We start from the raw sequence: 25000 nt of genomic DNA, 5'->3' as shown, positions 1-25000 counted from the left end.
TTAAACTTGTTATTATGGTTTAATATTGATAAAGTGAGATTATTCTAATGTTCATCACACTGTGAACCTTATCTCTCATTAAGCCATATGAAGATGAGGTTCATATATCTTGTCTATATAAGATTTTTGCTGCTCATTTCAAAATATTACTACCCTATCCTCCATCTTAGCTTCCCTCAGAATTTACAGGCTGAAGATTGTGAAAGCCTTGTATATTACCATAATGAATTTCTAGCTCACTATATATGAATATGTTTTATGCTCTAACACTGGCATTGAGTTGTCTTTTTTCTGATCACTACCAGTAATGTGTTTGTATGTGCGAATGTATGTGTGTTTTTATACATATATGTATGGGTATATGTATGAATGTATGCATATATGAGTATACATTATAGTAGCAAATGCATACACATGTCTATTTATTTATTTAGAAATACATACATATATATATATGTATGTGTATACACACACACACACACACACACACACACACACACACACACACATACATATGTCTATTTCTCTCACTCTCTCTCTCTCTCTCTGAATATATGCATACATATATTTATATATAGAGAGAGTGAGAGATGTGTTCTCTCTCTTTCTCTCTCTCCACACCGACATACCCCCTCACACATACGCACATAAGCAGACACATGCAGACAACACTATACACACACTTGAACAATAGATTTAGTTTACTTCAGGATAACATCATAGAAATATGTTCAAAATTTCTATAGAATTTTTACATGATGCCAACTGAAGCGATGTACACCTGTCGTGTTCATGCTAGAATGGTCAAACAAATATTAATGACATGAAAATAGAAATACGATTATCTTTGTTACAGTTGATGGGAATATATTTTTTTTTTAATAATAATATACTTTGGTCATTCACATATTAATGTCATTATCCTGCTGCCTAGGAAGACCAGAGATGTATCTCTTGATTTTTTTACTCACATAAATATTGAAACAGATAATTTATACATTATGGATATAAAACTGATAATTTAAGATGTTATGAACATAAAATATGTTTTTCTATAATTTATACATTTGGGATTTGATGCAGTTTTTAATGAGAATTTGTTTAACTGTACATGTTTCAAACAAAATTACAAATGACAAACAAAATTGCTTTGCAGGAACTGTGTATTGCAATTGCCACAATATATTATATTATCTTTATTTTATTCTTTTCCAGAAATTACAAATGGTTTGATAACTATTTTGCACTAAGATATGACTTATCATCCATACATACTGGAAATATTTGTGAAAAACATGTTTGTACAAGCACTAGTACACATATTTTTTCTCCATGTCTGTGAATGTATTGACTTTACATATTATGTTGAAGAAGGTAAAGATCCTGGATTTTACTTGGGTGATATCAGAAGTGATACACATTTAATGAACAGTATCCCTATAAAAGACCACTATTTAATCAAATTTAATCAACTGCAACAACATGTTACGGATAAACGTCAGTTGTTTAATGTTACCAAAACTGGTAAACTCTACACTGCTCAAACACTGGATGCTGAATCTTTTTGTAAATATAATACTGAGTGTTTTGAGATGGTGGATATTGCTGTTCAGAAAAGGGAATCCTTTATCAAGATATTAGAAATTAAAGTTATCATCAAAGATATCAATGACAATTCTCCAAAATTTCCTACAGATGAAATTAACCTCAAGTTTTCTGAGGGTGATAAAAAGGGAAGTAAGCGATCAATTGCAAATGCAATTGATCGCGATGTTGGTATATTTAATTCTAAAATTATATACCATCTAGAGAAAAAAGTAAATGAGCCCTTTGAACTTGCTGTTTATAAAAGAGTTGATGGCTCTTACAACCTACAAATTATTTTAGAAAATGAAATTGATAGGGAAATAAAAGACAATTACATAATTCGGGTTATTGCCAAAGATGGTGGAATGCCTTCTCTACAAGGAATTTTAACTGTGCATATATCTGTCACTGATATAAATGACAACCCTCCCATTTTCTCTCAGAACATTTACAATATTACAATAAACAATGGATACCACAGAGGGGAATCTGTCATCGTTCTGACAGCAACAGACTTAGACACAGACAACAATGGTAAAATTTCCTATCATTTCAGTAGCAAAACATCAGATTTAACCAAATCACATTTTGATTTAGATGAATCAACTGGAGAGATTTTCTTTCATGGTAAATCTACAAGTGGCAAAAGAGTTACCTATAAACTGTTCATTGAAGCTAAAGATGGAGGTTTCCCTCCTTTGAGTAGTATAGTTATGGTTCGAGTTAATGTCATTAATCAGCAGAATAATGCACCAGAAGTAGATATAAAATTTGTTACTGAATCAACGGGAAATACAGTCACAATATCAGAGAGAGCAGAAGTTGGTAGCTTTATTGCATTTGTCAAAGTTATTGATAATGACACTGGTCAGAATGGTCATGTAAGTTGTGACCTACAACATGAAAAGCTTCAGCTTCAGAGCTTTGGCCAAAAAAAATACAAAGTAGTTGTTAAAAATTCTGTTGACCGGGAAACCGAAAACCAAACTGATTTTACCATTACATGTGAAGACAAAGGATCACCACCTTTAAAAACTCAAAGGAGATTCTCTATTCAGGTGATGGATGTCAATGATGTACAGCCAAAATTTTCCAAAGATTCTTTCAAGTTCCTGACCTATGAGAATGAAAAACCATATTTTCCTGTTGGCTTGATTAATACCATAGATCCTGATCTTGGACCAGGTGGACAGTTAACTTATTCTCTATTGACTCAAAGATACACACTTCCTTTTGAAATTTCTAACTTTGGTTTCATTTTAACTACAAAATCCTTAGACCGAGAACAACAAGATATATATAAATTCAGAGTTTTTGTTAAAGACAATGGAACACCGTCATTAAACAATACAGCCAATGTCATCATTGAAGTCATGGACAAAAACGACAATGCTCCATATTTTATATTTCCTAGTGTTAACCCTTTCAGCTTGGATATTTATTACCATCCACAGAGTAAAAAAGATATTACTGTTTTGAGAGCCTCAGACAGGGACAGTCATGTGAATGCTTTTCTCAGATATGAAATTTTAGGTGGTAACGATAAGCAGTTATTTACCATTAATCCTTACACGGGTGTATTGTCATTCTCTCGAACAGTTTACCAAAATGATGCTGGATCATATGATTTGAAATTCATAGTCAAGGATAGTGGTATCCCAGTTTTATCAACAGTAACTACTTTATCCTTGACACTTACAGTTAGTAATAAGACATCTAAAATGTTAACTCCACCAGACACCAAATCAGATGATAAAATCCACATTAATCTTGTAATAATTATTTTATTGGCAGCTGTGATAGTATCAGTAGCTACAGTAGTGTCAATAACAGTGTGTATTGTACGGAGAAACCACCAGAGAAACACAAATTACAGAGCAAACGTAAATACTGCTAACAAAAGTATGAGTGCCAGTAGACAGCCTGGATATGATAGTGAACAAATGACACTTCAGTATGATGTCCCCGTCCCCGTGGCAACATCTTTTAGCAAGAATCGGGGCTCTTTGCCCTCTGAAATATATTGTCAGCCCAACCGAGAAAGAAGTCTTCCTGTAAGTTATTTAATATTCTTACTTTATTCAACTATGATAACTTCTTTAAAGGAATAATCTACAAAGAAAAATTACTTTTGAATATGAAAAGTTAATTGCTTTCCAAGTTAAAGAAATAAATTTCATAAAATAGTTTTCATTTTCTAAAGCAAAAAAAAAAAGTCTATATTAATTTACTGCTTCCTGTAAATTAATTTATGAATTAGTTTACTGTTAACATAGTTGAGAGTTTTCATTATTTTAATGTAAATATTTTGTGAATTGCTTTTGTAATTATTATTGTTATTGTTTTTATTTATAGTGATGGTGGTTTGGTGATGTTGACTAAATGTCATTGTTGTTGTTGCTGTTGAATTATTATTATCATTATTATTAGTATGTTACTGATAGTGGTATACAGTATTTGACATTCTATTTTATTTAATATTTACAAAAACCAAACAACATATCAGTTTTGAAATTAAAAACAAAAAACAAAAGCATTTGTATGGTATCATGTAGTAATTATGTTGTCAGTTCTATATTATTAATTCTCATATTTATATTTAGTTTTCTCATGTATAAAGAAAGACGCACTGGTGGCATGAAAGAGAAAACTATATAATTTGATGATAGGATATGATATCAAAGTTTGACTGAAAGATTTGAGACCCTAGAAAATAATTTGAAAGCATATTCTTGTCTGAAAGGAAATAAAGAAGAATCAAGCGAGAGACTTCTTTGTATCATTTTCCTATTACAAAAGGTCTGACATTTCATTACACAATTTCAAAAATATTTATTAAATTGTTGGCTTCCATACTTGTAAATTTATTTTGAATCTGATATAAAACAATATTGAGAAAAAAATAAAAATTATAAATAGTTTCTAAAATGTTAATCTAGAATACTCATTGGAGGTATTACCAAACAGGATAATAAACAAACTATTAAAATTTTTATTCTGCCTAAAGTATTGAGCTTATCTGAAAGTGTTAATTGATTTCTAAGCAAGCAAACACAATGCCTCAACATGGAGTGGTATAGTACAATTCATTATGTGGACCCTAGTGTTTGCTTACTACTTAGGACACTACCTAATTCTAATTTATCCACAAGACCAACAATTTTAGAGAAGTGGGGTCAACTGATGCCATTCGATTCAATACTTGATTGCTACATTATTTTATGATCCCAAAAGGATGAAAGGCAAAGCTGATGTCAGTGAGATTTGAATTTAGGATGTAAAGAGACAAAGCAAATATTGTGAGGCATTTTGTCTGATGCCCTTATAATTTGGCCAATCCACTTCACTTGAGGACAATAATTACTACCTGCAATGAACATCAGTTATTTACTAAGGAATAGTTTATTTTTGTTGTTCTGTCAATAGTTTTCTATAGAGTTTTACTCCAATTTTTCCAGTTTTACCTTTTTTCACTATTTATAGCAAGCATAGCTGAGTGGTTGAGAAGTTTGCTTCCCAATAGCATAGTTTCAGGTTCAGTCCCATTATGTGTCACCATCTTTAACTATAGCCACAGGCCAACCAAAAGCCTTGTGAATGGTTTTGGCAGGCAGAACATGAAAGAAGCCTATTGTATATACATACATATATGTGTGTGAGTGTGTGTGCATATATATATATATATATATATATATATATATCAAGTACAACAATATATATATATATATATATATATATATATATGTATGTGTACATATATATATATATATATATATATATATATATATATATATATATATATATATGTATGTATGTGTACATATATATATATATATATATATATATATATATATATATATATATCAGGTCATCCCATAAGTTCTGTCCGAATTTTAAATAAAGAAAACAAGTGATCAAATGTTATATTTAATTGAAATTTAATCATCAACGTACTTTCCCTGATTATCTGTGACTTCCTTCCATCTATTTACAAGTTTTTAATCCCATCAATGTAAAACTCTTTTGGTTTCAAAGCAAAGAACTCTGAAATGTCAGTTTCGAACTCCTCCTGGCTTGCGAAAGTTATGTCCCCCAAATGATTCTGTAAACTATGAAACAAATGGTAGTCTGAAGGAGCAAGGTTGGGAGAATAAGGTGGATGAAGAATTTTTTCCCAACCAAGCTCTTCGATCTTCTGTGGTGTGATCTTTGCAGTGTGGGATCATGCATTGTCCTGATGAAACATCACTCCTTTTCAATTCACTAAAGCGGGTCTTTTTTTCTTCAAAGCTTGGTTCAAATGCTCTAATTGCTGACAGTAGACTTGAGCATTGATTGTTGCATTAGGTGGTAACAATTCAAAGTGAATTACTCCTTTGCAATCCCACCAGATAGAGAGAAGAACCTTTTTCCCATGAAGTTCCCTTCTCGGCTGTGATTGAGCTTTTTCCCTTTTACCAAGCCACTGTTTATGATGTTTAAAATTTCGATAGAAGATGCATTTTTCATAACCAGTCACAAGTCTATCCAAATAGGGTGATATGAGTTTGCGAGAATGGAGAGAAGAGCAGATGTCAACTCAGGATTTTCATATATATATATATATATATATATATATATATATAATAGTTATATATGTATATAAGAATGTCATTATTCTGTTTCTCAATAGAGAAAGAATCGGTTTCTAACCTAGATCCAAGGTTCTTTTATTGGAATTTCAACATCAACAACAGGGTATTTTTGTTTGTTTGTTTGTATGTATGTATGTAATGAACTTCCACATGGTTCTGTCAACTAAATTTATTCTCAAGGCATTGGCTCAGTGGGTAAAAAATTTGTAAATGAATTTAAAATGAATTACTATAGAAAGGCTTGGCTGTGTGATAAGAAACTTACTTCACAATCACATGGTTCCAGATTCAGTACTCCAGCATGAAACTTGGGGCAAGCTGACCAAAGCCTTATGAGTAAATTTGACAGACAAAAAGATGCAAGTTGTACACACATATGTGTGTGTATGTGTGTGTGTGTGTGTGTGTGTGTGTGTGAGAGAGAGAGAGAGAGAGTGTGTGTGTGTGTGTGTGTGTGTGTATGCATATATCTATATATGTGTGTCTTTGTGTTTGTCTCCCACCACTGCTTGACAACTGTTTGCTTATGTCCATCTAACTTTGCAGTTCAGCAGAAGTGACTGATAGAATAAGTATCAGGGTTTTTCATTTGACAAAACCCTTTTTAGGCAGTGCCCCAGCATGAATGCAGTCCAAAGACTGGAACAAATATAACATTCCAAATACAGAATATTGAATTAATAAGAATGTTAAGAAAGAAATTGCTGGAAGGGCAGTACGCCACGAAACTTTCCTTTTAGTTGCTAAGTTGCAGGAAATGACGTGGTTTTGTCACGTAACACAGTATGTTGAAACTAACAAATATTGCCATATATGAAGAAATCTCTGGTAAAAGAGGTACAGAAAGATCACAAAGGTAAGTAGATGTGTAACATCAAACCTTCTTTTGTGGTCTTTGTGGTAATCAAGTGCTATATGGTTTGAAGTTTTTTCAGGAATTTCTTTCTTAAAGATTAGTACGTTTCTTAAGGATTTGAGTGAGAATGAAGTAATAGATATTTTAAAAACTTACTTAGATTCATGCCCACTAAAAAAATGCCACATCCATCATCATTCCAAAATTTTGTTTCCAATAAAATATTGTAGTTCTTCAACTACAGAATGGTTTATGTGGAGCTGTCTTTAGTTTGGCTTGTAATTTCATGTGTGTTACTATTAATAATGTGATAATATATTGAAAACAGCAAGAATTTTAATTCAGATTCCTGATGCCTTTTTTCCTGCTTACTTTGAAATTTTGATTTGATAAAATGAATGTTTTGGGATCCAAAACTAGAAGAAAAAAGTGTACATTTTTTATGTAAAAATTAAATTAAGATCTAATTTTTTTTTTATTAATTCGAAGTTTGTTTTCAGTTTTTATAGAATTTCAAATTAAATTCAAATTTCTTCACTATTGAGTTGTTTTTAAACGTTATTACTGCCCACCCCAACCTGAATTTGGTTTATGGAACCATATCCAGTTAATCCAAAATTTAGAATTTTGGAGAACTAAAAAAAAAAAAGAGAAATCTTTAAAGATTTCCCTTGCTCGTTGAAATGTAAACATTTACAAGATGCCATCTCCGGTTAAGCTTACATTTAAAACCATAATATTACTTAACATCTATTTATTTTTTTATTTCTCATACCTATAAGTGTGTACATTCATATTTAAATTGTTTACATGTAATTATCTGTATATTCATATGCACAAGCACACATACACACACTCACACATATTAAGCTGTTCCTATTAATTTCTAAACATCTTACATAACACTACCTCCCTCTCAGTCAAGGGGTCCTTTAGACTTGCAAATTACAAATGCCAAGTCATGGAAATAAAGGTATGCAGTACACTTTGCAAGTGAATGACATTAGGAAGGACCTTCAGTCATAGAAAACATGCCAAAACTGAGACATTGAAAATAAAAACAGAGTTTTCTTACCTGTTGGAGCTTGTTTAACCCTCTAACCCATGGCAGTAAGGAAAGTGAATAACAACGATGCTGATGATTATTACAACAACTATGACGATGATGAAAACAATGTTGTAAAAACCACCCATGGCCAACAGTGGCACCAATGCTTTCCAATGCAAATACCACTGATGTTGAGACCAATGACAATAACAACGACAACAATATTATTTATGTATAGGCAACTTAAATATTTCTCTTTTATATTCACTTACTGATGAGTACTTATAAATACAAAGTAAAATATAAAATCTTAGATAACTATCAATGGTATCTGCTAGCAATAATTACTCAGTAGGAGTTCATGGAAGAATTATATAAACCAAATTGCCATAAAGCATCTAGAACATAACGTCTCAAGGCTTGCTCTTCATCTGTCAGTAAAGAACTGAGAAAAAGTGTTATTGTCACTCTGGCTGTAAGCAATTAAAATATATTAATGTTTGATGTCTGATTTTTGTATATTCCAAAAGAGTCTAATGGTTTAAGTGGGATGGTTGTCTCAATATGTAATACAAAAGAATTTACAAAAGAAGAATAGATGTAAGATATATTTTCAGATGTTAACATGACTTATAACAATGTCATCTTATATACATTTATACTCATTTCCATATGAAGTAACCTGTACATCCAAGCATTTCAAAGAGGATATGAAACTGTGATATCTTACACATATTTAATATATTAACATCAAAGATACATGGTTATATTCATACATTCTATGTAATTTTTAATATTAATTTTTACAAAATTAGGGAAACAGTAATACCATATTAATGGAAATTATTACAGAATAAAATAATGCTGACATGTGTGTGTGTGTGTGTGTGTGTGTGTGTATGTGTATGCATGTGTGCGTGTGTAATTCCCAAAGGCAAACAAAGCAAAAATCAAACAGAATTGAGAAAAAGCAACATTGTCTAATTCTATATAGTCTTTAGTCTTACATAACAAAAGACTTTCTAAAACTTCCAGACTATATATATAGGCACAAGTATAGGTGTGTGCTTTGTAACCACATTATTTCAGGTTCAGTCCCACTGTGTGGCACCTTGAGCAAGTATCATCCACTATTGCCAAAGGCCAGCTAATAATTTGTGAGTGAACTTGGTAGATGGAAAATCTATGCAAATCTGCCATGTGTGTGTGTGTGTGTGTGTGTGTTGTATGTATATGTGTGTACATGTCTTTGTGTTTGTTCTCTCACTCCTTGACCACCAGTGTTGGTTTGTTTACATACGTATCACTTAGCATTTTGGCAAAAAGGACTGATAGAATAATACTAGACTTAGAAATAAAAACTGAGGCTGATTTGATTGACTAACCCCTTAAAGGTGATGTCCTTGCATGGCTGCAGTTTACAGCCTGAAACAAGTAAAAAATAAAAGATTGAAGATAAAATATATAAGTGTGGCTGTGTTTGTAAGAAGCTTGCCTCCCAACCACATGGTTCTAGGTTCAGTCTCACTGCTTGGCACCTTGGGCAAGTATCTTCAGCTATAGCATTGGGCCTTGTGAGTGGATTTGGCAGATGGAAACTGAAAGAAGCCCATAGTATGTATATATATATATATATAATGTGTGTGTGTGCATGTGTGTGTGTAGCCCCACCATCGCTTGACAACTGATGTTGATGTATTTACAAGCTCATAACTCAGTGGTTCAGTGAAAGAGGCCAATAGAATAAGTGCTGGGCTTACAAAGAATAAGTCCTGTCATTGATTTCTTCAAGTAAAACTCTTCAGGGCAGTGCTCAAGCATGGCTGCAATCAAATGACTGAAATAAGTAAAATAATAAAAGAATATATATATATATATATATATATATATATATATATATATATATATATACCAGGCTTAAAAAAAAGTACTGGGTCGATTCATTCAACTAAAAATTCAAGGTGGTACCCCAGCATGGCCACAATCTAATGACTAAAACAAGTGACAGATAAAAGAAAAGATATATATATATATATATATATATATATATATATATATATATATATATATATATATATATATATATATATATATACGAGGTCTAATCAATAAGGCTCCAGACTATTGCCATAGTAATGAAGCTAAAGCACACAGAGTGAAGCCACTTGGCACAGACTGACCTTGAACTCTGCTGGGCATGCACACTAAGCTTTAACATTCTCGCACACTTCTACTATTTACAACAATGCTTCGAAGGAAGATTTGTAGTGTGTGCTTGTTGCATTGATCATGACAGAGAGTTGTCATCATGACACCTGCTCAGAGGCCTACGCAAAGTTGAAGAAAGTGTATAGAGAGGGATGTATGAGTCACACACAGGTGTACGAGTGGTTCAGAGGTTTTGAAGATGACTGAAAAAATGCCGATATTGATAAAAGTTCTGGGAGACCCGCAACCAGCAGAACTGAGAAAAAACATTGCAGATGTGCATGCAGCTGTGAGGGGAAATCGTCGAATCACCATCTGTGAGTTATCAGAGGATGAGCAGATTAGTTACGGTTCAGTTCAGTCCATTATCACTGAAGATTTGGGTATGAGATGCATACATGCCAAGTTTGTGCCAAAACTGCTTTCAGCTGACCAAAAAGACATTTGGGTTTGAGTTGCACGAGATCTCTTTGATTGTGTCAAGAACGATAAAAACTTTTTGAAAACTTTGCATAGGCCTCTGAGCAGGTATTGTCAAAGTTTTGGCAAAATTTGATGCAGATTCTCTGCTCAGTTTTCTCTGTCATGGTCAATGCTATGATCACGTGCTACACACCTTCCTTCCAAGTACTGCTGTAAACAGTGGAAGTGAGGTAGAACATTAAAACTCAGTATGCATGCACAACAGAGTTTAGGGCCAATTTGTACGGAGTAGTTTCACTCTCCTTGCTTTAGCTTTGTTACTATAGCAACAGTCCGGATACTTATTGATCAAACAATGTATATATATAAGAAATTATATACAAGAAGCAATACAAAAGAAATTGATCAAAAACACCCGCAGGAAACATATGCAGCTACGAGGCGGTGAGCTGGCAGAATCGTTAACACACCGAGCGAAATGCTTAGCGGTATTTCGTCTGTCGTTACGTTCTGAGTTCAAATTCCGCCGAAGTCAACTTTGCCTTTCATCCTTTCGGGGTCGATAAATTAAGTACCAGTTACTCACTGAGGTCGATGTAATCGACTTAATCCCTTTGTCTGTCCTTGTTTGTCCCCTCTATGTTTAGCCCCTTGTGGGCAATAAAGAAATAGGAAACATATGCAGCTACAACAGATCAAAACAATTCCTGGTAAGTGAAAATTGCTTGAAGGCATTGCTTTAATTTGTTGAATAAAAATTGTTTTAAAAAGAAGCAAACTCTATGGCAACAGCACAAGAAAGGTCAAACTGATAAAAATTTATTAGAAAAAAAATTGAGATAGTCAAAGCTACATAGATATATCATGTACATATATTCATTTATTCAGCAATACATATTGAAGGAATCCTACGCCTTTATGGTGACCCAATTGAGGTCTAAGAGAGGAAAGTACAAATATATGCTGGGCAATAATGGATAACACCAGCACTAGGAAAGTAATCCTGGGATATGATCTCTGCACCACAGAAAAATATAGCTTTTACACAAATTATGTCTACTGAACAGGAAAAATGAAGTAATGTTATACTGCAGACCTCAGAATAAATTTATTTTTGAAAATTGGTGAAATCTACAGGAACGGTTAATATTTGATGATGAAATAGGAGTAGATCCATGGTAAGGAGACAGTAGCTAATAGAATGACTGCCTAGCCAGTCATTCTACATTGGTTAGCTCTAGTACACATGCTATACTACCTGTAGTAGGTAGGACATTGTAGTTTGTAGGACATCATAGTTGGTAGGTAGGTCACTAACACAATCAATACTAACTATATAGAACAATATTTTACAGAAGCTGGATAAATACTAACTAACAAATAAAAGTAATATGTCCAATGAACTGACAATGGAAAAAATAAGATGACAATATCCCAAATTTATATTCAATAACACTAGATAAGACACCAACTCAGTCAATACTAACTCCAACAGAATAATAGTACAGAGAAGGTAGATACTGTATACAACTAACTAATGACAAACAGTTAAAATGACAGTATAGTAATAATCAACAAAATGTAGCAAACAAGAGAAAAAGGACAGAATATTCAGTGATACAACACACCCAACAAACAAAAACATGGTTCAAATTTCAACACAAGGCCAACAGTTTTGAGGGAAGGGTATTAGTTAAATTACATCAACCTCAGTGTTCAAATGATACTTATTTTATCAAATCTGAATGAATGAAAAATAAAATCAACCTTAGTGAAATATGAACTCAGAACTGGAAGAAATGCATCTAAGCATTTTATCCATTATGCTAATAATTCTATCAGCTTGCTTACCTTAAACATACTAAATTAATAATTAAAAATATAAACCAAATGCCTAACAAGTGAATATGATATCCACATACAACAGATTGAACATGCCATTTTATATGTGTATGAAAAAGTTGAAAAACATTGGTGCTTAGAAATGAAGGAAAAGTACTCAATATACAAAGTGTATATATCTCAATAGATGAAGTTTATTGAGCTGTGACACTGAATTTCATGTCCCCAGTTATTCAAACAATTGAAGCAGAGAGGCAATGTAACATTGTATAAGCAATAATATTCAAAAGCACATCACAATATCATTGGTCATCAAGTTTTAATTGGATGCTGGAAAATCGTTTGGAAATGTGTCACACATGTACAGTGGCCCGGGAACAAAATTTGCTTAGGGGGTGCAAACTCAGTTTCAAAATTTGGCACTACTGGAGAAGTGTTCATCCGAGTTCTGGGAGTGTGCATGTCACAAATTTGCACATGTACCTGTGTTAGTCGTAAGTAGTCAAATTTAGCACACAGGTAAAAAACGAGACGCTCGCTACTTGCTGTAAATGGAGGGTGGGTTATCCATCTAATACAAGAAGAAAATTGCAGATTAATTGAATAAAAACATGAAAAATAACAAAATGACATTTCATTGAAAAGTAAACCATTCTGAAAGATAGTTCAGAATGTTTTCAAAACATTCATCTCCAGCTTTTCCCATATTTTATTAAGGGTCAGGGATTAGGGTTAGGGTTTAAAGTTAGGGGAGGTGAATGTTTTTTCAGTATTCAATGATTATTTTTCACTTTTATATTCAACTTATCTGCAATTTTCTTTTTGTATTACATGGATAACCTCACTCCTTTTACAACAAGTAGCACGCGACCGTGCGTCTCGTTGTTTACCTCTGTGTTAAAATCAACTAGTAGCGCGAATCCGCGTGTCTCGTCATTTGCCTTGTGAGCTAAAATCGACTACTTACAACAAATTCGCGTGCACGCGCAAATTTGTGATATGCGCACTCTCAGAACGCAGGTCCACACTTCTGTAGTACCCAAAATTTTTACAAACAAGGTGAAGTTTTCTAATTTGGGTATCAAAACAAACACATGTTCAATAATAATAACTTTTATTATTATGAGGATCGACTGGAAAGTTAACAGGCTGACCATTATATCGTCATAGAATGTGACCAAATGAAGTTCATTTTTAAATATTAGGATCTTTTCTGCTTGATTTCACCTTCTGAAATTTTAAAATTAAGCGAAAATTTTCAAATTTGATATATTGGTGTAATTTTTCCCGTTGAATCTGATGCTATTCACTTATTCCAGAAAAACTTTAGAGGAATAACAGAGGTTTAAAGTTTGATCATTTTCCCCTCCATCAGAGAACAGGATGTGGAAGCTGGCATTTTGTACGAGGTGACAACATTACAATGTTAAAACATTTAACGATGGAAGTTTTAATAAAGTTTTGTGAAATGTTGGATAAGCATACTGTTGGTTTAGTTCATGTGAACTATACACATTTTTGAAATTGGAATAAAATTGACGCAATTGAAAAGTGAAAATCAAACAGAAAGGATCATCTGCATACTTCTTTCAGCGATTCATTGCTTCGATTGCCTTGGAAAAGAAGCTATCTTGTTAGTTAAACAAGTTTTCAACAGCTGATAAGACATCATCACTATGATATTGGTTCCAAACCGAGGATTTTTTTATATATGTAGGGGATATAGATAATAAGATGAGGTCAAATCACTAAAGTAGGGAGGGTGGCTTAGCAGTCCAAAGCCAATCACACACAGCAGCCATCGAAACCAATTACTTGTGCACTGGAGTATTTGTTTCGATGAAAGAAAAACATACTCGACAGTTTTCCTTGAGTTTGGTTTTGATAGCCTTTTGTAACTGCCTTAGAAAGGTGGCACAGTACAGCACTCTCCATTGATGGTGAGAGCCTTTGAAAGTAGTCAATAAACACGATGCTTTTTGCAATCCAAAATACTGAGGCTATCACCTTCCCTGCAGATTAAACGATCTTGATGACCTTCTTTAGAGTAAGTGTTGAGGAGTGTCTCCACTGTTAGATTGTCTCTTATTCTCTAACTCAAAATGATAAACCCAACACATTTAAGGAAACTGGATTTGCCTCAAGCAATGTCAGATATTATCGAAATGTGATCAGCCTGGTGCCCTTTTAATCAGGTGTCAGAAGAAGCAACACCCACCAAGCAGAAACTTTCATCATGCCAAATTTATTGTGTAGAATATTCTCAGCTCTCGCACGTGATATGCTAATAACATTGGCAATTTATTATTTTTTTTGTCCAGTGGAGGCAGTTGCAGACTGTTCAGATCATTAGTCTTCTCAAAATTATCTCTGCTCAAATCAGTTAATCAGTTTTACACTGTTGATAAAACTGGAGCATCATCCTCCGATATATCAACATGTTCTTGGGGACTAAATCCTTTTTCTACAAGTACTTGATAATAGCATGATGTCAAATTTTGTTCATCTTGATGAGAAGTCACTAATAGTTACTTTTGAAGTTTTCTCTGAACATTCAAATGTCAGTTTACCAAGAAAGAAATAATAAAGCTATAAGTAGTGTTAAAATGGAAGTAAGCTGAGTTTTTGCATCACTCCATAATTCACACGTATATGAAAAAAACTGTATCAACATATTCCAAAAGTTTTCCTATGCTCACACGTTTTGTTAATGAAACATTTCATGAGGATGTGCAAAGTGTTTTCATTGTATATTTTTTTTATGTACATGCATCATGGCACAATGTGTAAGACGGTGCTGTGTCATTGTGGTATGGAGCCAGGTCTTCAAACGGCGAAGTGCACTGAATGTTCTTTCGCTTGATGCAACAGATACAGGTGAAGACAAGACAAGCTGCATTAACGCCAACACTTGTGGCATACTAGAACGAAAAATAGCATCAGACGCTCTCCATTTTTCAACTATGCCATTAAATGATTTAGGCAAATTTTCCCTTTCCGTCCATAGGCCAGCAAGAAGTTTGATTTGAGATGACAGTAAGAGCAAATCAAAAGAAGCAGGTAGATGTGCATTTTCAAAGTTAAATACTCCACATTTAACTGCTGACAATAGCAACTCCTCTCGCTCAGAGCATACACGTATTCCCTGTTGCTGAAACCGGCGAGTCAATTCATTTTCGATGACAGCCACTATAGAGAAAAATTGCCGATGCCAGTCATCGGTGACAGAAAGAGCAACTTCTTCAGTAGTTGTTGTGTACCTAAAGCGCAGTGATGTATTTTTAGATCGCGAAATGTTGGGCATTTTCACCAAGTCAGAAGAGCATACTTCATCAAAATATTTTTCAAAAACCTTCTCACTTCTCATTTTTGAAAGAGAGTTTTTCAACTTTTCAATCAATTTCAAGCAATCACCGGCTGTCGTGCCTGGACGCTGTAAGCTACGTGCCACTGGCTCACATACCCCAAATATATCCCCAGCGATTTTAATGCCGAACAAAATGGAAGCTTTGCCAGATTGTTTTAGCAGCCCTTTAACAGTAGCCTTTGTTGTTGCTCTTAACGAGAAGTCATTAAGAAAGTCAAGCAAAACAATTTTGAATATTCTTATAATTGTTTTCTGCTTGTTTCAGTGCTGTTGCTCTAATGCACCACCGAGTTGGACACACTGCTTGCAACACAAAGATTTGTCCATTGTGCTTTTCTTTTTGGTGACTCTTTTACAAGAATGGCGCATTGATGAACAAAGTTCAGTGCATCAGCTACAAAGGTAACCTTAAAACTAACTTCTTGGAGGACAAGGTCTAGAGAGTGGTTTTCACAGTGTACAAAATATGTACCTGGGAACAAATTTTTCAATCGCATTTGTACACCTGAAATATTTCCACTCATGGTACTTGCACCATCAAATGAAAAACAGCATAACTTTGAGCCAAGTGAAATGTTTAGGTGACAAAAAACATCTAGAATAATCTTAGTCAGTGTCTTCGAAGAGCAGTCAGGGGGATTATAAAAACCTAGAAAATCCTCATTGACATTCAGGTCTTCAGAAACGTACCGGACAGTGATTGATACTTGTTCCATGCCAGAGCAATTAGTGGTACCATCACATATAATGCCAATAAATCTGGAATTTTCTACTTTATTTTGATCTCATGTAAAATGTTATGAGCATATGCCTCTAAAATTTCATTTTGAATTGTATCAGAGAGGAAATTGTTCCGACGCTTAAACCACTGGCTTATTTCTGCACTGCATTCTTCAGCAAGTTCCCTTACAAGATTTACGAAGTTTCCCATAAGATTTTGAATTTCTGTTGAATACAACATGGCAGATGATTAAAAAGGGCAGACACAAGAAAGAAAAAATAAGTAAAGAACCACATATAAGGCCACTAAATTGTAACGAAAGAACTCTGGTCGAACAAAAACCTGAAAAACAAATAGCGAACATCACATAAGTAGTGCTTGTGTTTTTATTGGCAAAACCAGCAACATGACCTCCCATCCAATATGCTTCAAAAGACGATAGGCCATACTAGAGCACCGTCTTTTATTTGAAGAAATCAACGCCAGGAATTATTCTTTGAAAGCCTCGTATTAATTCTATCGCCTCTTTTTTCGAACTGCCAAGTTACAGGGGCATAATCGCATCAACATTAGTTATCAGTCGATGGTGGGGTGACATACAGACACACAAATACATACATTCGTATGTATATGCATGCGTGTATGTGTGCTTGTATATGTACCTACCTACCTCTCTCTCTCTCTCTCTCTCTATATATATATATATATATATATATATATATATATATATATATATATATATATATATATACACACACATTGTGATAATATACGGTAAAACTATATAACCGGAGGAGAGCTTACTCTACAAGTAGAGAAGTGTGTAAATATAAATAGACCTCGTAACGATACCAGCTACCAAATGGTTTCACGGCGAACTGGGGCCCCAAGTGAACTTTGTAAAGTCATTAGGGAGAATCCCGAACCGATTATCAAGGTCTATTTATATTTATATATATATCGTATATTTATAAAGAGGGCAAATTTAGCCATTTCTCCGTAGATTGAAAAAAAAAGATGAACAACTTTAATCGATTTCCGAATATTATTGGGTTCTCATCAGAGGCGTAGTGGTTCAAACAAGAAAACTAGAACTTATGTTGAGTCAGTCTCAATAAGTATAGATTTATTCATCAGAGAAAGTTACATAGTGACTGAAGGTTCGAGAGTTTCGTACAGAGGCACTTATCAAACTAATTAAATCAACGTTTTCTATATAAAACGAAAAAGCAGGACACTATCGGAAACAGATATGTCGCAGATACTATTTTATATATAGGCAGGAAGACTTTTGGTTAATAATATGACAGAATTAAGGCAAGATAAAAAAATGAAAGTCGTCTCTATATAAGGCATTCTGCCTAAACTACGTCTTTAAGATATGATTTGTTAGTAGTAACGCTAAAAGGAAACTATTTCCTAAGGAACTGAAGAGAAGGATAAAAAGAGCAGATAGAGAGGAATAAAGACAAAAAGGAAAGTAAAGATTGAATGTAAAGGTGAATCAAGACTAAAGTTGGAGTTGAAAAAAAAGGCACTTACCCAGGCAGTGGTCAAGCAAATAATGGTCGTTTTGTATTGAAAGAATTCTGAAGGGGCTTTATTTTTAGACTGGGGTCAAACGGTCGAATCTATTCAGCCATGTTTTAAGTCTTTAGCAACACCAATTACAAAGAACTTGGGAGTGGTACTAAAAGATGGAGAGAAGTATTGACAGACAGCAACTGGGTGGGAGCTGTCTTCAATAATTCAAGTAATGCTATACATTCAAAATTAACCATACATGCTGGTTTTGTTGTTGTTATTGTTGCTGCTACTGTTGTTATTGTCACTTACTTTTTTGTATTTTGACGCTACTTGCCTTCAGAACTCCCTAGGGAATTTTATGCTAGCTTCATCACTTTTATTTATTTATATATTTATTTTTTTCTTTGTTTTGAAACGAGATCGAACTTCAGCATTTTATACCGATAGATTTTAGACACTTTTTTTCTGCAACTGGTAAGATTATGTAGGGGGTGCAAATTTTGATCTTGCACCCCCTGAAAATTCTAGGGGGTGCGGGCCCTTGCACATGTATCATTTGACTACAGCCATGATGGAGCGTCACTTTAAAAGGTTTTGTCAAGCAAATTAATCACAGGGCTTAGTCTTTAAGTCTGGTACTTATATATTAGTCTCTTTTGCTGGAGATGTATGCAGACCAGCACTGGTTGTCAAGCAGTGGTGGAGACAAACACAAACATAAAGCCACACACATGTTCTTATACTTATGCATGATGGGTTTCTTCACAGTCTCCATCCATCAAATTCATTCACAAGGCATTTGCCAACTCAGGGCTATATTAGAAGACATGTAACCAAGGTGTCATGCACTGGGGTTGAACATGAAACCATGTGGCTGAAAAGTGAACTTCTTAACCACATGGTTTGAAATGTGCATTGAAATGTGTGCATCTATTTAATTGTCACACAAAGAATGTGCATCTATTTAACTATCACACAAAGAATTCATATGCGAAGACAAGAGATATTTTCATGTCTTCAGTTTCATATATGCAAAACAAAAGAAACTATAAAGTGGTTATTGTTAATGTAGTTTAAGCATTCATGAATAACTGAATGTTTTTTCTCCATTTAATGATTGTCTTTCTGGGTATGGTGAATACATTATGAGAAATAAAATATTTGAGCCAACTGGTATTTGGCAATCCCTCAATAAATATTGAGGAAAGCATCTTCAAAAATTCCCTAATTCAATTTTTTTTCCTAAAATTACAGAACAGCTGCCTTCTGGAGTTGCTAATGCAGGGGAGCATGTTCTATATTGAATGAATAAATTTTATAACTGTTAATATCATGATCCTTTAAAATCTCTCTCTCTCTCTCTCTCTCTCTCTATATATATATATATATATATATATATATATATATATATATATATATATATATATATATATATATTCAGTGAGGTAGTAATGTGTTTTTCTGAGTGCCTGAATTCACATATATATATATATATATATAATGTGTGTGAGTACATGTATGTGTATATGCATGTGCACACATGCGTATATGTGTGTGCATCTGTGTGTGTGTGTGTGTGTGTGTGCATCTATATGTGCAAGAAGAGGCTGGTGAATGTTGATGTTTATAAGCAACGATAAAAATTCTATACAAAAAGTAGAGTGCATATATTCCGATAAATCCACGCTATTTCTCTCATGTTGCATTTTCAATGAAGCTGGCTTCCTTGCATATTGTTTTAAATTTTAACCCCACTTAGAAGGAGTTATAGTCTATTAATTTCATGTTTAATTTCAATTAATTCAAGTTTTTTTAACTCACAATATTACATATGTGAAATTATACATTATTTGAATTGAATATGCAGAATGCATTCTCGAGCTATTTTTCCAGGTTATATTACTGATATTATATAACCAAAATCACCACATTAACCCCGTCCCTCTCTTTTATATATATATATATATCTATATATCATCATCATCATCAAAGTTGTAATAAGATCAAAACCTATTCATAATTTTCACCACTTCACTTAATAACCAAATCCATTCCTACACTGAAATTCTAACATTTTCAGCTAAGTGGAGTAATCTCCTTTGTTTTTGTTTAAAATACTGCTAAATATAAATTTGGATAATAATTTCATGGATAATATCAATTAGTAGAATTTTTATCACTCAGTATATTGCATATTTGAATCCATGTTAAAATTAGAATACATTTTGTAGTGTCATGTATTAAATGAAAGCTTTGTTGCAACAAAATTTGATAAACAAAGAGAACAGGAGTGCTGAATGAATATGCGTAGGAAAGAATGACATGAGAAAGAATAAGATGGGTGATGTGCAATAGGAACATGAGGCAAAAATAGAAAAGAAGAGTGTAAGTGATGAATGTAAAATAAGCTAGGATGAAGTAAAGTAAAAGATATACAATCTTGCCAGTGTTAGAAAAGAAAGTAGAGGATTGTGATGAGAGTAATTGTTCAAACAGTGGAAGGAATGATGAGAACAAGAAAAGGTAAGAGAAAGGAGAAAATGAGACCATTGTATAAATCATAAGAGATTTTTTCAGAAAGAAATATTCAAATTTTCAAATAATTTTCAAAAACTGTCTTGAGCTTTCAAAGAATATTCAAAGCATGTGGAGGATTATCAAATTTTTAATAAATTTACAAATCAATAAGTGGGAAGAATAATGATTATCACCATATCAATATTCTGATACCTGCTTTCCAAACTTTTTTCTCTTCTCATATTTAATAGATTAAATAGACAAATTTGTGTGTTATAGTTTTCATTAGTCTATACAAAGGTATGAGCCACCTAAATAAGGTTTTGTGTACTGACCAGCAAATTCTGAGGTTCACTAACTGTTTATAGAATATACTTACTAAGGCAAGGAGTTGATGCTACACATTTTTGTATGTCTGAAGGAATAAGTGTGATAGATGTTCCTGGTTTTGAAAGTATACTCAGTATAATATATTTTTAAACTGTTTGAGTTGGCAGAATTACCATCGACTTAAGCACAAAAGCCTGATGGGCATTTACTATTGTGTTAAGGATGATATGATTGTAACAATAATTTCCAGAAATAAGTTGTCATGGTTTCCTTTGTCACTAGATATTTAATTAAAGTGATAATTCAGTAAATGTTACTATCTTTTAGTGATTTTTTTGTTGAAAATATTCTAGTGCCATTGATGGTTTGTAAAATTTTTATGTAATGTGGTTTAAGAATGTTCTTACTTTATAAAGTGCAACATTTAAACTAAAAGGATGAGTCTGCTGAATTATTTATGTACAAATTTTACAAACAAATGTTCTATGAACACACACACACACACACACACACACACACACACACACACATACATATAAAGTGCAACTCTCGTTCTTTCAATCACTTTGCAGCTAAATAATAAATACATGCGTAATGTGTACTTCTATAATATGTATATTCTTACAAAGTCGACATTAACATAAATGGATTTTTGTGTGTAAGGAAAGATGTGTGGGTCTATATATACATATGTATGTATCTATGTACAAGAGAGAGAGAGTGTGTGTGATAGAGAGTGACAGAGAGAGAGAGAGAGAGAGGCAGAGATATAGAGATAGAGAGACAGACAGACAGAGAGACAAAGAGAGAGAGATAGAAGAAAAATGAAAGAGAAGTTTGTTTCACAATCATGAAAAGAGTACATGCATTCCTTCAGGCTATGGAATAATATGAATTGCAAATGAAATTGAACCACCTCTAAAGCCATACATTCTCTGAGCATCTTCTTATTTGCCACTTGTGCATTTGCTATCTCTTTCTTTGTAGCCTTGTTGGCTACTGTCTTGTAACTTTCATACGCTGCTTTTTCTGCTCCTGTACCCAACCACTCTCTACCATTCTTTGAACCTCTTCCTCTTCTCCTCAGCCCATTTTCTAACTTCACTATCCCCATGACAGCATTTCCAAACATACTCCTCAATAAGTCTGAAAAATGGAAAGTTAATGTCTTTAAAGGAGTAGGGTGCTTCTTTTCTTTTGTCACATGTAACAGAATCGATCACTTTAGTATTATCGATGATAGTTACCCCTGTCCGTAAGTTGTTCAGCTTTAGAGTTAAGCACATGGTTTGTTATGTGGCTGATGAGACAAAGAGATGTGGTTGGCTGTATTGTAGGTGATATCCAATCGTTTCATCAAGTACTTGGGTTTAAAATTGAACAAAACATATAGTATATGGCAGCAAGTTAAGATACAGTTAGAATATTTGATTATCAGTTACCTAACTCTAACGAGTTAGGTAACTGATAATTTAAAGTTTGCTGAGAAACAAAATCTACAGATTTTGGATCAGTAGTAGTACTTTGTCTATGATAACACGTTTTAATTTTATCTTGTGTCCTTTGATTTCCAACTGTATTTAGAGAATGCAGTGGGATTTTCCTGGTGATTGTGACAAATGAATTATTGTGTCGGAGTAGGTAGCTTTTCTGTCTTGGTCTTTTTACCTTATATAGAAGGATGAGCTGATGTAAGAAGGTACATTGGGCAATATAGTATTTTTCTTTTCAATGGATTAATGAAGTCTTTCCCAGACTAGGTTTCAGCAATCTATTTCTACTATCTAATATCTCACTCATAAGTGTTCTTCATTCACAAGTATACATTATGTATAATGAAATAGTTCAGTTTACCAACACACAACTATAACACACAGTACATATTTCTTGGAAAGATGTGTTTTGAACACTTTATGCTTATGTAAAAAACAAGCAAACAGACACACACATTTATGTGTGCATGTATATCAGAGGTTCTCAAACATTTTGGGCCACTGCCCCCCTCTTGGCTACATAATACACTCAGTGCCCCACCCCTATTTTTATGTATAAATAAACTTGACGGCTGGCACCCATGCCAACCTCTCCTTCATGGGGCACTAAAACTCTGCTTGCGGAAGACCTGTTGGGGCAAGTGAAATCGAAATCGTAATTGAACCAAATTCGATGACTGGCACCTTTGCCAGTGGAGCGCTAACAGCACCGTCCAAGTGTGATCATTGCCAAAGCAGTTGTCTGGCTTCCATGTGAGTGGCATGTAAATAGCACCATTTGAGCATGATCGTTACCAGCGTCGCCTACTGGGACTTGTGCCTGTGGCACTTGAAAAAACATTCGAGCGAGGTTGTTGCCATAAAAAACACCATTTCAGTGTAGCCATTGCCAGTACCGTCTGACTGGCCCTCGTGCCGGTGGCACGTAAAAGCACCCACTACACTCTTGGAGTGGTTGGTATTAGGAAGGTCATCCAGCTGTAGAAACTCTGCCAGATCAGATTGGAACCTGGTGCAGCCATCTGGTTTGCCAGTCCTCAGTGAAATCGTCCATCCCATGCTAGCATGGAAAGCGTACATTAAACGATGATGATGATGATGATGATGATGATGATATATATATATATATATACACTCACATCTACAACCATACATAAATATATATATTTATGTGTCTATATATATATTTACACACACACATTTATATATGTAAAAGGTTACATACATATATGTAACTTTTATAGAAGATATGTAACAAGGCTAATTTAGCTATTTCTGTTGACTGGAAAAATGACGAACAGCCTTAATAAATTTTCAAACCTCATTGGATTCTCATCAGAGATGCTTACATCAATTTGACCAATCCCAGAGAAGCTAACAGCCAATCTGTTTATATACTCAACAATTCCAGTAGCCACAGAGAACTGAAAACTACCATTTTGCATACTGCAAGTGTTAACATTTGATTTTTTTTTATATCAGGGGCCTGTCAATGGGGATTCTAGTCCACACATTATCAAGGTATTATATGATATATATTATCAAGGTGTGATATAGCATATAGTAGATAGGGCTAATCTAGCTATTTCTCTGTAGATTGAAATAATGATGAACAGCCTTAATCAATTTGCAAACCTTATTGGGTCCATCATTATTATTATTATCACATAAACTATTACATAATACGTTGGTTTGCAGAGATATTGACTTGAGATTTGGTGACAACAGCAAGTCTCTTAAAATCTCATGAATCTTACTTAAGAATTTTCAGAATTCAGGATTGCACCTTTCACTGGTCAACATTGAGAATCTTAATTCCAATATCCTTCAGATTTTTATTATCATTATTATTATTATTATTATTATTATTATTATTATTATTATTATTATTATCCTCTTCTTTCAATTTTGTGTCCATTTCTTGCCAAATGACTTCCCGACACCTGGGGCAAAGAAACTTACTGTATACATTGGTAGGCCATTTAAGTAAAGACACTAGATTGTTCATTCACAAAGTCATGTGATAGGAAAAAAATGGAAAGAAAGATAGAGAGAAAATGGAATGTTATTATTATTATTGTTGTTGTTGTTGTTATTATAATTATTATTATCATTATCATTATTGTTACTATTATTATTATTATTATTATTATTATTATTATTATTACTATTGGTGTTGTTGTTATTTCTCGCTGACGTACTACGACGAAATACCCAAGATGCAGATAAGATAGAGATTTTTATTTATTTACGGCCTCAAACATCTCAATACCTTGCGCTTTCTTGTTTCTCTCCATGAAATTCAATTGAATTCAGTTGTTGTCTTAAATTCATGCTTATTCATTTTCTAAGCTTCCTAAATTCATGCTACGTTATATTCTAATCACCCAGAATTCATTGCTCTTTTAAAAAAATTACGATTTATGCATTGTTGTCTCTCAAATATT

General features: G+C 33.5%; 1 protein-coding gene across 4 annotated transcripts in view; it reads left to right on the top strand.

The window, feature by feature from the left end:
• LOC106872376 (protocadherin gamma-C3) overlaps positions 1-25000 on the top strand; it is a 257426-nt gene that overhangs the window by 101186 nt on the left and 131240 nt on the right. For all 4 annotated transcript variants that reach the window (XM_089362713.1, XM_089362714.1, XM_089362711.1 and 1 more), the window contains one exon: positions 1216-3641. In XM_089362713.1, coding sequence (XP_089218839.1) covers positions 1254-3641 — 2388 coding nt within the window. In that variant the 5' untranslated portion in view covers positions 1216-1253. The remainder of the gene's footprint in view (positions 1-1215; positions 3642-25000) is intronic.

Source organism: Octopus bimaculoides, chromosome 14 (genome assembly GCF_046866305.1).
Source record: "Octopus bimaculoides isolate indiv1 chromosome 14, ASM4686630v1, whole genome shotgun sequence".
In the NCBI taxonomy this organism is placed as follows: Eukaryota; Metazoa; Mollusca; class Cephalopoda; order Octopoda; family Octopodidae; genus Octopus; species Octopus bimaculoides.
The sequence above is the reverse complement of the archived record's forward strand: the minus strand, read 5'-3'. Positions and strand labels throughout refer to the sequence as shown.